Raw genomic sequence first — 15,241 nt, 5'->3', positions numbered from 1 at the left:
CAGACTCTGCCTTCCATCAGCAATAGCCAGCATGGTCGATGGTCAGGAATCTGAGAGTTGTAGCCCAAAACATCTGGAGGGCACCCAGTTGGGGAAAGCTGCCATGCAAAATGGATGCAATAAAAATCAATAAGTATATATTCAATAAAATGATTGTCCCAATAACAACAGGCTGGCTGGCAGAGCATTGAGGAAGTTGAGGTAAGAGGGCAATTTTACCCTTCTATATTGAAAAACTGCACAGAGTTTTGGGAGGGGCAAGGGGAGAAAGAGCGTCCCACATTGTACTTGGAAGAAGTGTGTGCTCAGGTCAACGGGAGCTTGGTTATTCCTTTGGATTGGTAGCCTGCTGCAGCCTTCAAGGCTTAGGGCAAAAAAATATAAACCATTTAAAAACATATAATCAAGAAACAGATTTTTGAAGATGGTGACTTTTCTAAAGAAAGATGTTACTGAAAGCTGGGGACCAGCAGACACATTGCACTGGTGACAAAGAGGCCATCAAAATCAGCGTCCAATGCCCCTGGCAAGTGTTCCATGTCAAGACTGTAATCATGTATATAACAGCTCAAGACATAGATGAGCATATTCACATAGTCTCCATGCCCTTTGGGGCCATACCTGGAGCCTGCTGACAGGCATGAAGGCTCTCCCCAGTGAAGGTGGTAATCCACCCAAGACATCACATATGTTATATCCATGGTGTGGAAGGCTTTTTGTAATAAGAGTTTGTTTTAGGCAGCTTCCCTGTGATGACCGTAAATGGCACCACAACCACCTTTTGCCCGGAGAAGAGTTATGGCACTTGCATGCTACTCCTGAGAAGCAGTGCCAACTGCTAATGCTTTACCGCAATGTTCAAAGCCTCTGTTGCAACTAGCAGCATCATTTGTATGATGGAACTTGCACAGTCTGCTTGACTCTGTGTTGAGTTTAGAGAAAGACAGGATACCATATTGGAGATAACAAAGTACTTCCTTCCTCTTTGGAGAGATTTTTTAATTCCTTGATAAGCACTATCTGGTGGTTGTAGTTTTATTAACAGCTAATGCTACAGTATTAATACATGTGACTCCGGAATTATTTATTTTCTTTTTATTAATTTTCCAAATACAAAGACAGGTAAAACAAACAAATAAACTTTGTCTATTTGTGACTCCAGAATAATTCCATAACCATATGTGTAAAGATCATGTCATATCACATTCTCCTAGCTTCTGATCAATAATGTTGAAACTACACCAACAAGGTCAACTGAATACAGCTCAAACTAGGTAAAAATTTTCCATCTTTTATCTGGGAGAATGGATCTATAGATCTGTCTGTCTGTCTCTCTTCATCCACAAGGGATCCAAGGACGGTGTACACAACATTAAAAACAAACATACAAACAAATCCAATATAAAAACCATACAATTACACATTAAAAACCCTTTTTAATAAAGAAATTCTGATATAAAAATATTAAATGGCTTTAAATGGCTATTATAAGATATATAAAAGGAGCTGAGAGAGAACGAGATGATGTGCACAACAATAATCAACAGAAGCTAGATTTACAGAATTATGAGGCAAAAGTAAGGCATTTTCAGAAGTAGCAAAAGTATGAAATGAAAATCTAGGATACACCTAGATCTGGGATGAGGAACCTGCAGTCCGTGGCCTAATTTCACATGGCCCTAATTTCATGCAACCCACAGAGATGGCGTGGCACAAAGAGAAAAAGAGAGAAGGATGGCATGGCACAGAGAGAGAAAGAGGGAGGGAGGGGTGGGGTGGGGTGGCACAGAGAGAGTATTACACAGTCCTACAACCTCCATCCAGTTGGCTGCAGTCCCCGATTGACTTTTCCCATAAATCAACGGCCCTTCAGAGGAAAGTGCTATTGGATGCTATGTTAAGGCACTTTCCAAACATTTTGAATTCACGGATTCAAAGAAAAATGATACAGGGATCTGGCAAGCACATTCAGATATGTAAAAACCTTCACCCCGCAAATAATATTACATTACCAGTTCCACCACTGAGGTGCCAAGACTATGGAATATATGGGTATAATCACAGAAGGAGATAGTGGCCTGATTCACACACAATGACAACCCAGAGTTTAAATACGGTTTGTTAACTACGAACAACCCAGAAAGAGAACCCATAATTTGTTGTTGGGTTGTGAACAATGGTTTGTTCGTGATTAACAACCCATAGTAAAACCATAGTGCAGGGTTAGGACATAGCGACAATCCATGATTTAAGGACAACCCGTAGTCAAAGTTGGTGTTATGTGTGAGCCAGGTCAGTATAGTGAAAGGATAGCTTATGCAGGCTGCAATGTTCATGAAAAAGCACTGATGGTCTGAATAGGCATTTACATCCAGAGCACAACAGCCTCGCAACTAAATACTGTGCAGATAAGCCCTAAGAGAACTATAAGATCAAATACCTTTTTCCTCTTTGATGTAGCTGACAGAATGGAGTGGTGGAAGTCTCACTATAGCCCATGTCAGGTAGCAGCTGTCCATTACTTCAAAATGACTTTGTGCATTAAACATATGTTTATTGACTGGCCAATGAGCACCAAGAACAACATGGTGCATTTTTAAAGGCTATGGTTTATTTAATAAACTTGGCACATGCTTCTAAAGCAGACCAATGGGGCTTTGCCTTCAGCCACTTCTAAAACTTGACTGCTGGCAGGATTGCTGTGTTCGTTTACTGTGGCTCTTTTTTATCTGGGTCACTTGGCTCTTCCACTTTCCCGGCTTCCTTCCCGGCTTCCTCCCCAGCTTCTGGTTCTTCTTTGGGGCTTTTCCCTTCTTTTCTTGTTTTGTATCCCCTGTAAGTGGCCTGAATTTTTGTAGCAGCTTGTTCTTCTGTTAAACTAATACCACTTCCCTCAATTGGCGGTTTCTGGACTGCCTCCTCCTTTACAATCATAATAAAAAAAATGTCTAAGCATTGCATTTCACCAGTGGATGTTTCTGAAGATTGTTTTTTTTTAAATATTTAACAATTTCCACAGGGGTTGACATTTATTTATTTATTTATTTATTTATTTATTTCTATACCACCCAATAGCCGAAGCTCTCTGTTAGTCTGTTGCAGCAAAAACAACCAAGGGTCTTGTGGCACCTTAAAGACTAACATTTATTCTGGCATAAGCTTTTGTGGACACTGTCCACTTTATTAGTTGCAAGCATGTTAGTCTTTAAGATGCCACAAGACTCTTGGTTGTTTTTAAATATTTCAGGGCTTAATGCTACCATGACTCTGGTCAGCTTCCAAACTTGAAGGCTGACAGGCATCCTATGCAGAGAGGGAGGAGCACAGAGGCAATCTTCACCTCCACACTCCTCCTGCTCTGTATTTTTGCTAGATGGGCTTTTTGGCCTGTCTAGCTGGGGCTCTGTGGAGCGAGAGGGAAGGAGGCTGGGGAGGCTGGAAGATTCTTTATAAGCCAGCCTCCTCAGTCCCCTCCCTGCCCACAGAGCCACCCCATTTCCCTCCACTGTGAGGTCTCTTTTGTGACCTCAGAGGGGCAGGCAGCACGGTTCTCTCCACACTTGCTGTGGGGGGAAGGGGAGCTTGGACTCCAAAGTCTGAGGTTGGAGCGCTGTCTCCAATCTCGGATCCAGGAATCCAAACTATCCTATGGCCCCCCAGATGCCAAGGGTGGGTGGGAAAACAAGATGCATCTTGTTTTGTCACTTTTAAAGTATGTATTTTCTACAAGACATCAGTGTTGCTATTTTTAGTATTAGATCTTGTGAATGTCACTTGGGCAACTTTCCATCATTTTTCAAAAAAAAGTTTTGCCTGCTAAGAATGTAAGAATTTAGCGCTTAGATAATACCAACTGTTCATCCTTCAGATCCAAGAGCAAAAATCTCCCTACTCGGAGAGGAATAATGCCAATATGGGCTGCAGCTAATTCTGTGTGCCTGCAATAGACAAAAATGCCTGCAACACCATTCAAACATTACAAAATACACAGGGTACAATTCAGCCAAAGTTAAGCAGTTTTAAGTCCCAGTGACTTCAGTGAATTAAGCAGATGGTTAAGGTTGCCATCCTATTCACACTTACCTAGGAGTAAGCCCCACTGAATATTGTGGAACTTACTTCTGAGTAAACATGTATAGGTTTGCACTGAGAGTCTTTTTAATTTAAATCAATAGTACTTAACCACTTTGAACTTTGGTTGAACTGTGCCCACTTTTATTTTCCTGATGCAAAAATGGTTCTTTGTTGGAAAATTTGTGGGGGGAAGTGTAAAGCCACACTCAGCTACGTGCTGACCATTATTAAATCTAAGCATAGTGTGTGAATAAATTGCATTCTGGCTGGGAGAACCAACTCAAATGTCCAGATGTGTTGAGAAACATGAGAGAGTGGGCTGGTTGCTGCTTTATGAAAAATGGCTTTGGAGATGGGTTAACTGCTCTCCTTTATCTGAATAAGATAATCTCTCTCAAATCTTTTAACTTCAATTGGAGGCATTGATTCAATGGACCAGAAACCAGAGATTAAAACAAATCCAAGCTAGAGAAGGACTCTATTGTTCACTACAAACTACATCTGTGTAAACATCAGTCAAAAACACTTCCAAAAAGTGAAGGAGCCACGAAAAAGTTGGCCCTTTTTGTATTCCATGTAAAGATTAACTATGGCCTCAGTCAGTGGCTCTATGCCACTTCAAAGGAGCTTTTAGGGCATACCAAGAACAGCAAAAGTTAGCCATAACATGGGACTGAGAAGTTTCAGTTTAAGGAAAGACGTGCAGTGAACCCCTGGGAAGATCACTTACTGACTGTGCAGCAGGTTCTTCCTTTTTCTCCTCTGTTTTATCACCACCTCCTGGTGGTGCAAGTTCCTGCAAAAACAGAGGCAATTTTTAATCCATCAGCCTGCAAAAAGAGAACTACAGCCTGATGGTACAGGTGATACTTCATTCAAAATCTTGGTCCAATTTAGACATAGGCCAAGAAAGGTTAGGGAGGACCTCATAATTCTTTGGCATGTGGCTTTCTCTAGGAAGTGGTGGACCCTGCGCTTTGATCGCTTATGTGACTGAAAAATGGAGAAGATAATTAGCTTATCCTCTCCACCACTTTGACAGTGTTCTAGCAATCTGTTATCGCAGCTTCACACATTCAAGTGCTCAGTGAGAAGCTGCAATTATTTCTGCGTTTACAGCGTAATTCAAATATCACACCAAATCATGGTCAAAGAAGCTTCACTATGATTTCATGCAATGTCTGAATTGATAAACCAAGGTTTGTGATCAGCTAACAAACCAGAATCGGAAACCATACTTTGAAAAGTGGGTTTGCAAACCAGAATTTGTGCCCAACAATGGTTTGGCGAGATGTCTGAATTGACAAGCCATACTTTCAACTGTTAGTCCACCTCTCAGGAAGCAATTGCACTATGGAAATAGGAATGCTGTGCAAAAGGAAAATGAAAGCAGACAAGGAGTTCTAAACCATGGTTTGTCTGTGTGTTTAGAAGCAAAAATCATGGTTTGGTGCAGCATCTGAATGGAGCCTACCTGTAAATCCTTCCTTGGAATGACTAGCTGGGGAGGTGGTAGCACGATTGTTAAAGCTATGCTGAATCTGGGCTATGTTCCATGCAGTATTCCACCAGAATGGTGTTGCAAAAGAGAAGTGGTCATCTGACTCCGCACTAGAGTCACAATCGCATATGACATGGGAGATCCTTTAATAGCAGCCATGGGGCGGGGGGGGGGGGGAGAGGATTGAATCAGGATCATGGCACTAGGGATCTACAGGTTTTGCTTACTCCATTCCTTCTGTGTTTCACAGATTGTCAGGCGTCTTTCATTCTGTTGTCTGCTCATTGTCCAATTTTCCCCGATTTTTTTCACATTCAGAAAAATATGCAAAAAAGTCAGTCACAATCTAAATAACTTTCACTGGCATGTGACATTCTGTTTATTTTTTTTAGCTCAGCATACTATCAATGAGCAGAGCACACAAAAAAGAGCATTATACACAGAGGCTGAAGAGGTATCTCATATTATGTATGTATGTATGTATGTATGTAGTTGTCGGGGGGCGGGGGGTTAAAAGGCATATACAGTACTGTGCAAAAGTCTTAGGCCACCACCAGCTTTGTTGTTTTAGCAAAGTTTTAATAACCATATATGATTATTTTTCGGTCTCTGTATTAAGATACGAACAGAAAATACAGGAAATACGTACAGGCAAAAGTCAGTATTTCGTGTGACCTCCCTTGGCTCTAATGCTAGGAAAGATTGAAGGCAAAAGGAGAAGGGGATGGCAGAGGATGAGATGGCTGGATAGCATCACCAATGCAATGAATATGAACCTGAGCACACTCCGGGGGAGAGCGGAGGACAGGAAGGCCTGGCGTGCTGTGGTCCATGGGGTCACAAAGAGTCGGACACGACTTAACGACTGAACAACAACAACCCTTGGCTCTAAGCACATCTTGAACTCTTTTGGGGAGACTGTCCTGAAGTTTTCTGAAGTAATCTTCTGGTATATTATACCAGGCTTCTTTCAGCACTTCCCAGAGTTCTTCTTTAGATGTAGGTTGTCTTTTATTTCTTTCTCTGTCCAGGTGATCCCATACTGCCTCTATAATATTCAGGTCTGGACTCTGTGGAGGCCAGTCTATGACTGTCGGTGTTTTATCAGCTGCTTTCCTCGCTAAATATGATTTCACTGCATTAGCAGTGTGCTTGGGATTATTATCATGCTGAAAAATGAAACCATTCCCAATCAGGTGCTTTCCAGAAGGAATGGCATGATGAATTAAAACCTGTCTGTACTTTTCAGCATTCATGATCCTATCAATACGGACAAGACCGCCAACACCACTGGCAGAAATGCAGCCCCAAACCAGGACAGACCCTCCACCTGCAAGCACTCATTCATCCATCTCTCTCCAACTCTTCTTCTCACATATTGTTGATGATTGGACCCCAAAATTTCAAACTTGGATTCATTACTCCATAATACTCTTTTCCACTGATCCTCATTCCAACCTTTGTGAGCTTTAGCATATCTTAGCCTTTTCACCCTGTTCCCCTTCTGCAAAAGTGGCTGCTACCCTTCCACGAAGACCATTCCGGCCAGGCGCCTGCTGTTACTCTAGTGTAAGGGGAGGTCACACTAAATACTTGCCACTTTAGCCTATGGAAGCTGTTTTTTCTGATTTTTTTTCTATTGTTGAATACTGCATACAAATTTCCTGTATTTTCTGGTTGTATTCTAATGAAGAGACTGAGAAATAATTATATATGGTCATTATACCATTGCTAAAACAACAAATCTAATGGTGGCCTAAGACTTTTGCACAGTACTGTATATTAGCTTATTTTCCAGTAAGTTTTGTATTTTCATACAACTAAATTTGCGTACAATTCTGGAAAGTTAAAAAACCGTTTGCAAGTCCGCAAAATCCACATGACTCAGAAGATAGGGTCTGCTGCGGAAACCGGAAGTCAAATTTATAGAAAACAAAGTCATTTTGATCCATTTCGGATTTCTCTGATATCCTTATGTGGCATTGAGGGAGTTTTCTTTTAGATCATTCCCCCATTCCATTTTCCCAATTAAAATCCTCCCAAGCTACTACTCCCACCATAGGACAAATCACAGCTTCATCAGGGTGGATACCAGTGTGTAGGCAAGGGTTAACCCACCCTCCTACAGCACTTCCCATGCTACTAAGCGCCCCCATCCCACCCCACCCCATCCCACCTAAACCCCACCCCACCCTACCTCACCCCACCTCATGGCTGTTTTCAACTTTTCCCAGATCCTTAATTTCCCATGTCATATCTAATTTGGCCCAAAGTCCTTTCATTTTGAATGGGAGGAGATGCCCCACAACAAGACTTACATTGAAAGCATGGTTATTGTAGTATCGGTCATCTAGCTTTGCTCCCCATTCAGCTGGATCATACCCAGTTTCTGAAAAAGAGGTTTTGTTCTTTTTTAATGCACATTGAATTCTCTGACAAATAAAATAAGCTTCCTGGTCAAGCTCTGCTTATTTAGGGTTATATCCAACGTTAGTCCTACTTAGAGTAGACCCACTGAAATGAATGGGATTTGAGTTAGACTAACATTGCATACAACCCTTAGAGTGGGAACTGCAATGAACTGCAAGTATGAAATAACTTTTCTTGGCCTAAGTTATGCACTTCCAGCTTTAAGGCTCGTGGGCTCATTTTTCTTTACTTTTCCCCTCTTTTAAAAATCTCTACATACGCACACTTACAATCATGGAACCATACACAGCCCAATGGCTTTGAAATGGTGTGCAAGAGAGAGGACGAAGGAAATGCAAACCTTTCTGTGGTATTGAGGGGTAGCCAGGATTGTAGGTGAAACACAAACATCCACTTCCGAGTAATTAGCAGAAGAAACAAAAGCAGACTTCAGGCTTGTGGGATATACTTTGTTTTTGCTAGAACTCTTTGGAGAAATATTGAGATAAAGATGAAGCACACTTTTAAAATACAAAACTCAACAAAAGGACAAAAACACAAACACTGGTAGAGGAACAGCAGAGCTGATTCTGGAGAAGATATATGATGGTGTCTTCATCTGTCTTGTGTCCTTAAAATGTTATGGTGACACACAGATATTTTTCTACAGTCCTGCAAAGGATTGTGTCCTAAACATTACTTGTTGGCCTCTTAAAAAAAGAAGATCTACCTTAGCCTGCCTCCTAAAAGCTGGGAAATATTTTTTCTGCCCTGCTTTTGCAAAAAGACAAATCTATACACTTTCCTTAAGTTGTATAATATAGTCTGGCTGTACAATTTGGGTTTGGGGGCTAGAAGGTTATTTTGGTGCAGAATTCATTGAACCCTGTTATGTAACAGCCGATGCTGTGCCCTATGCAATTAAAATAACCCCCTCAATGTCAATCTGCCTAGCAACGGCTTCACGTATAGAACCAATGAAATTCTGAAGGTCTGCTAAACCAGAGAGTGTTACATGTGTGCATGCATGGGGGGGGGGGGGGAGGTAAATATTATTCCAGGCAACAACAACAAAAGTGCTGATTTCCACCTATGGCTCTGAGGCATAGTTGAGCCTCTCAGTTGGGAAGAGGAAAAAAATTGTTTATATGCAATACTGAGATATGCTCTCTCTTGCACTCTCAGAACACTCCCCACTCACCAGCTTTCCTTGCATAGCCCAACAATCCTCTGGAAGCATAATTTATTAGACACTTTTAAAACATAAAAAACAAGAGGCCAAGTAGCTCTGAGCTTTCCTGTGAGTCATCCTACAATTAAAAACACTCCTGAAGCTTAGTCAATCAGCAAGATTGCTTCCTCTGTCTGACCATTTTCTAAAATGCATCACAAAGATCCTCCCAGAGAACTAAGAGTCCCCAGTTATAAAAAGAAAGCCACAAAAACATGAAACTGACAGCAAGCCAAGACTGATTAAGTAGCTCAAAATGAAGAAATGCACTTCAAATCCATCAGGGCCCTCAAGTTATTATATTGGGCTAAGTGGCCAGTAACACAGTTTCTTGGACAGTACCTACACATCAGGTTAGATAGAAAAGCCCTTCAACAGTTTTAGTAAAGTCCCAGTGACTTCCTCATTCCTCTGCAGAAGCATGTAAGGAAGTCCATTATCTGGTTAGGAGAAGTGTAATGCTATAGAAGCATCACTTCTTGTGCCCAAGACCAAGCAATACCCCCACTCAATACTTGTGCACCTAATGGGCAAAAAGGGAAGAGGTACATGTCACCTCTGTTCTCACAGCATCCAATGCATTATTTTCTCCTTATCCTTCCAATCTGGCCTGTGTTTCCCTGGACCTAAGGAAACAGCCTGTTTAGGTGAAGCCAGTGTGGAGTACTGGTTTTCCTGTCTAACTAGGACCAGAAGACCTGGGCTGAAATCCCCAGTCAGCCGTGAAGCTCACTGAGCTCACATAGCCCAGACACCATCTTTCAGCCTAACCTATCTCACAGGGTGGTTGTGAGGATTAAATCAGTGAGGGAAAGAGGAACAATGTATGGCATGCCACCCTGAGCTCATCTATACATTAAATAAATGCATGTCATGAAATGGACGTTGTTCAGTCAGGATAACAGTCACAGGAAAATGAGCACAAAGAGCAGCCAGAAGAAATCTGGGCTACACATTAACGCTGCACTCCTATGCACACTCACCTGGGAGAAAGCCCCACTGAACCAAAATGGATGTACTTCTGAGTAAATATGCTTAGGATTTGGCTGCACAAGTGCTTCCTCCTGCCCTAATTTGTTTAATTTATATGCTGACTTTCTGCCCCAAATGGTGCTCAAGGCAGCTAATGATAAAATACAAATTACAAAACCAAATTCTTAATTAAAACATAGCATAACATAAAAACAAAGAAATTAAAAACATGATAAAATAAATTAAAAACACAACAACAAAGAAGAAATAATCAGCACCAATCCAATTAAAAAAAATTGGCCTGCCTGAATAAAAATTAGCCCTGTTCACAACACCCTTGAATTCTGAACATTCACCAGATAATGTTTATGTTTCCAATCTATTCAATTCAGAGTAGATATTTTTTAAATGAAAACTGGGATTATATGGATGCCAAATTTCACACCAGATAGAAGACTGAATCCTTGCACTTTGATCATACAAGTTAGTTAGGGGATAGATGCATCTGAGTTTATAAGCTATATGAAAACATAGAATTCACTGCTAAAGCAGTTCACTGTGCTAAAGAAAATGCTGTTAGGGAGTAATCCTATGTCCCCCAGACAGCGTCTGAGGGACATAGGTTTTTTTGGTTTCCTGGCTCTGAGCTCAAAGACAGGGTTCTGAGCTCAGAGCCTCAGTAAATGGAACGCAGAGATGGGGGAAAGGGGGCATTCCTGGGCGGGGCGGGGAGGAGGCCAGGTGGCTGGTTTACGCCTTTTCCTGTCGCTGCCCCAGCCTCTTCCTTCCCCCTCCTGAAAACATCCACTAGATGGGTGAAATCACTCCAGGTTTGGGGGCTTATGAGGACCCAGAGTGCAACCCATATTAATGAAATAATATGTCAATGTTGTCAAAATTAAGGAGTTTTAATATCTACTCTAAAGGGAAAACAAAGCCAGAGTCTCTTACCACACAAACCTATACATGTTTACTCAGAAGTAAGTCCCAATGTGTTTAGCGGGGCTTAGCCCCAGGTAAGCAGTTATAGGATTGCAGTCTTAAGCTGCAATCCTAGATACACTTACATGGGACTTACTTCTGAGTATTCATAGATAGGACTATATCGTGTGGGCCTTTTCTACACACACACACACAATCAAATGTTCATGAAATTAACTCAGTTAATGCTCACTTTCTCTTTCGATGAGGAGAGTTTCAAAATATTTGGCTGCAAAGGTTGGTATATCTTCAGGCTGGTTCCTCAACACTTCCCTGGCAAGCCCTTCGAGCAGATTTGCAAATCCTGGAGGAATGCGTTGAGTGGTATTGGAGAATGGAATAGCCATTGTCTCTCAATAGGCTTCTATCACACCTGCAGTTTCATTTACAACAGCAATGGATGAGCCTTATATCATTATCTGAAAAAGTGTATTCTTTGTCTATTGAGGTTATAACATCTTTGATGGTCTAGCATACAAATATGGCACTAAGGTTGCCAATGGGTCCAAAAAATAACCAGCCTGGCCATGGCCTGCTATGTGATATACAGAAATCTGCAAGTGGAGCTTTTCACTAGGTTTGCAATGCTTAATTGATTAGATTGATTTGAAAAAAATGATTAACTAAAAACAGTGCATTTTATTAATCAGACAGTGGATATTTAATATAAAGGGTTTTAAAAAATACAAATACACTTATAAAACTGCAGGTGGCAAGTGGCATCTTAAGAAGTATTCTCTCATGTGAGACTAAGGAATGCCTCTTCTGCCACAGTGGCTGCTGCAATATACGCTCACATCATCCAAACACGAAGAAAGTATACTTTCCTGGAGAGAGCAATCCTACAGTCCCTAGGTGAGTGTCGCAGGGACCACAGGATTGTTCAGAGTCCCCTTTCCAAAGTCGGAGACAGCACTCAGATCCTCAGAAAGGGAAGACGGAGATCCAACCCTACTCCCCTGCTCCCTTGCAGCCAGCATGGAAAGTACCACACCAGTTGCCCTCCAAGGTTGGAAAAGCAACCTCAGAGGAGGAAGAAAGGGGGTGTTTCAGTGGGTGGGGAGAGGAGGAGACTGGAGAGGCAAGGATACGAGTTATCCTGAGCCACCTCCAGTCTCCTTCCCTCCCCTTCCAAAGTGCTCTCCAAAATCTGCAGGGCCAGAGGACAAGGAAGAGAAGATCACCTCCATTGCTCCTTCTGCCCCCTGTTCCTCCCGCCCTCGCACACCTCTGAGGCTTCTGATCACCAAGGGCACAATCAATAGGATTGTGCTGTAAGACTTCCTTTTTCTCATATGCAAGTCGAAGTGATCAATTGAAACTCATACAATTAATTAGCTAAGATTTCTTTAATTCGGTGATACTTTTTATAGCATGGAGATAAACATTTTCACTTCCTAATTGCTGCAGTTCAAACCACTGTTGAAGGCACAACTAAAACAGCCTATTTAAAAGCTGGAAACTCCAAACAGCACCACAATTTCCTCCTCTGTGCCATTAAAAATAAACTCTAGTTCAGTGGTGTTGAACCTCTCTCAGCCTGAGGGCTGAATTCCATTTTGGAGATGCTCTCAGGGGCTGCATTCCAGTGATGGATGGGGCTGATGGCAAAAGGGACAGGGCCAAAAATACCAGCATATTGTAGCTTAAACCTCTGCCAGTAACGAAGTCTTAGGAGAGGCATTTCAACCTTTTAGAATGGAGGAAAAACTGCACAGTAGCTGAGAACCACCAAATGATCAGTGGCTGGGGAAAGGGGGCATAGCCATCTGGGGATCCAGAGGATGGATTGGGACCTTAGGAGGGCCAGATTTGGCCCCTGGGCCTGAGGTTCTAGACCCCTGCTCTAGATACTTCATAGAGTCTAGGAAGTTAAATGCCAAATGTGTTATTGTAATATTGTATTTATAAATGTAGTGGCAAGTAATGTCAGGGAGTACCAGAATTGATGCAGAGATAGCAGCATTAATTCATCCTTCCTGTGCATATCACACCTGTGCTAAATGTTGAGTTGCCTTTTATACTACCACAGTTTACATTTACAGCTTGGCTGAGGGTATAAACATGAGATCTTACATCTCTCATTACCTAATCAATTTAATTAGAGGTGCAAGTACTTAGAGCTGGAAAAAAACTCACCTTAAGGCGCAATCCTATGCATGTTTAGACAGAAAAAAGTCCTACAACTCCCAGCATGCCCCAACCAGACATGCTGACTGAGGCATGCTGGGACCTGCAGGACTTTTTTCTGGCTAAACATGCATAGTATTGCATACTTGCAAAACAGTAGACAACTGGTAAAATCTAACATAGAGTAGACCTATTGAAATGAATGGGACTTAAGTTAGTCATGACTAATTTAAATTCCATTCACTTCCATGGGTCTGCTCCAATTAGGACTTATGTTGGATTTTACCTTGTCCAGTAATTAGCAGAATAGGTTGCTCTTCCTTTCCAGCCATATGGGGTGTCAATCTCACACCCTGAATTTTATTTCTGGTTTATTAAAAATCATCCAAAGTTGGTAGAGAAAGGGAAAACTAAGAACGTAAGAAGCTGCTTATACTGAGTCAAACCATTAGCCCATGTAGCTCAGTATAATCTACCCTCACTGGCATCAGCTTTCCAGGGTTTTCTCAGCCCTACCTAGAGATGCCAGGGATTCAACCAGGGACCTTTTTTCAGGCAAAGCATGTACTCTACCACTGAGCTATAGCCCCTCCCAAAGTTCTCTCTAGATTATCTGACTCCCAAAATTTTGTTAAGAGTTTTAACATCCCAATCATAATCATGTTTACCTGTAAAGATCCCAATGATTTCATTAGGACATACATCCAAGTAAATACACTTTGACTGCAACCATTATAGTTCAATCCTAATCATATTTACTCTGATGTTCAGTAGGATTTATTCCCTAGTAGGTGTGCTTAAGATCAAAGCCCTATTAGTCCTCCTGATTCAAACATGACCTGAATGTTATGGGAAGCAGCCACATTGTAACAGCTTCCAGGTACTGCCTATCACTCACCACAGGAATCATCCCTTAGTTGTAGTTTTGGAGAGTTTAGGTAGCTATTTAGAGAGTAGAATGACAGTGGACAAAGAAAAGAGTTATCCGGAAAATCTGCACACTCTTTTGTGACATTTCAGTCGCTGCTAATAAAGGTACTGTCCAACCGTGAATTTTGTCATTGCCCTTTCCCATCTTACAATCATGGCCCAACAAGGAAAATTTATTTTAATCAAAATAGCTAGTCACTCCTCCATCTGTGCTTGAGCACTCTGCCCATGCTCAAAGGAACTTTCGCCTTTAGCACCATTTCGCACAGGGGTGAGCAACTTCTTTTGGCCTGCAACCCCCATCCGCCCAAGCCAGCGTAGGCAATGGTGAGGGATGATGGCAGTTGCAAGTCACAACATCTGGAGGGCCACAAGTTGCCCGCCCTGATTCGTGGTAAATGCTTGATACCCTTGGGGGCTCGGGGCGCGAATCAGCGGAGGCTGGTGGCTCCGACTTCAGTGGGGCTGCGAATCCGCTGTGGGCTTGAGCCAGAACCAGTCAGACCTCTGAAGGAGCTATCCCAGGTCCTGAACCCGTTTGGGGGATTGGCTGAGCATCTTGGATAGTACCTTTAGAGTTCTGACAAACCCAGAGCGGATCCACTGCCCACTGATATAGGAGCCACCAGCCTCCACTGGCGCAGATAAGCCCAGTTCCTGCCCTGCCGCCGTCAACCCGCTACCTGGCGTCCCAGTCACCGCACTCCGGCCCGTCTTCTCCTCCTCAGCTCTCAGGCTACATGACTGTGGGGAGCAGCTGAGGGGGCAACGCGAGAGATAGTAAAGCGCCGCCTCTCCCCCAACAAGGCCTTTCACGGGGGGGGGGAGGAAGCGCCGTTTGTTACCGGTTGCCGCAGCAACCCGAAAGGGGACGGCAAGCGGGGAGGGACGCAATAGCGAAAAATCGATTTGCTTGCTCCTGAATTCCTCCTTCCACGCAAGGCCCGCCCGGCCGTGCCTCGAGCCGCCCACCGATTGGAGAGAGGCCCCGCCCTTCATTACGAACCTGCCCA

The 15,241-nt window shown here is 42.6% G+C and overlaps 1 protein-coding gene across 2 annotated transcripts; it reads right to left on the bottom strand.

Moving 5' to 3' along the window:
• Positions 1-987: 987 nt before the first annotated feature.
• SPA17 (sperm autoantigenic protein 17) lies at positions 988-15,144 on the bottom strand. 2 transcript variants are annotated; one of them, XM_084803794.1, is made up of 5 exons: positions 15,074-15,144; positions 11,362-11,541; positions 7,894-7,964; positions 4,805-4,870; positions 988-2,922 (listed from the first exon to the last, which is right to left on the bottom strand). In XM_084803794.1, the coding sequence occupies exons 2-5, from the start codon at positions 11,513-11,515 to the stop codon at positions 2,710-2,712; spliced, it is 504 nt and encodes a 167-aa protein (XP_084659920.1). In that variant the 5' UTR covers positions 11,516-11,541; positions 15,074-15,144; the 3' UTR covers positions 988-2,709. The 2 variants fall into 2 exon arrangements, with proteins under 2 accessions (XP_084659920.1, XP_084659919.1); XM_084803793.1 differs by lacking the exon at positions 15,074-15,144 and adding an exon at positions 14,912-15,029.
• Between the last annotated feature and the right edge of the window lie 97 nt (positions 15,145-15,241).

The sequence above is a fragment of the Heloderma suspectum genome, chromosome 6 (genome assembly GCF_057233095.1).
Source record: "Heloderma suspectum isolate Gila_16-S chromosome 6, 16-S_ref, whole genome shotgun sequence".
Taxonomy (NCBI): domain Eukaryota; kingdom Metazoa; phylum Chordata; class Lepidosauria; order Squamata; family Helodermatidae; genus Heloderma; species Heloderma suspectum.
This window is presented reverse-complemented; position numbering and strand designations above follow the sequence as displayed.

What these genes read in the sequence shown, in the direction of transcription:
- SPA17 (XM_084803794.1), bottom strand. Translation starts at nt 11,515, where the DNA reads ATGGCTATTCCATTCTCCAATACCACTCAACGCATTCCTCCAGGATTT. An exon ending in TCTCCTCATCGAAAGAGAAA is followed by an intron (nt 7,965 to 11,361) that starts GTGAGCATTAAC and finishes CCTCTTTTTCAG; the next exon opens with AAACTGGGTATGATCCAGCT. An exon ending in ACAATAACCATGCTTTCAAT is followed by an intron (nt 4,871 to 7,893) that starts GTAAGTCTTGTT and finishes CTGTTTTTGCAG; the next exon opens with GAACTTGCACCACCAGGAGG.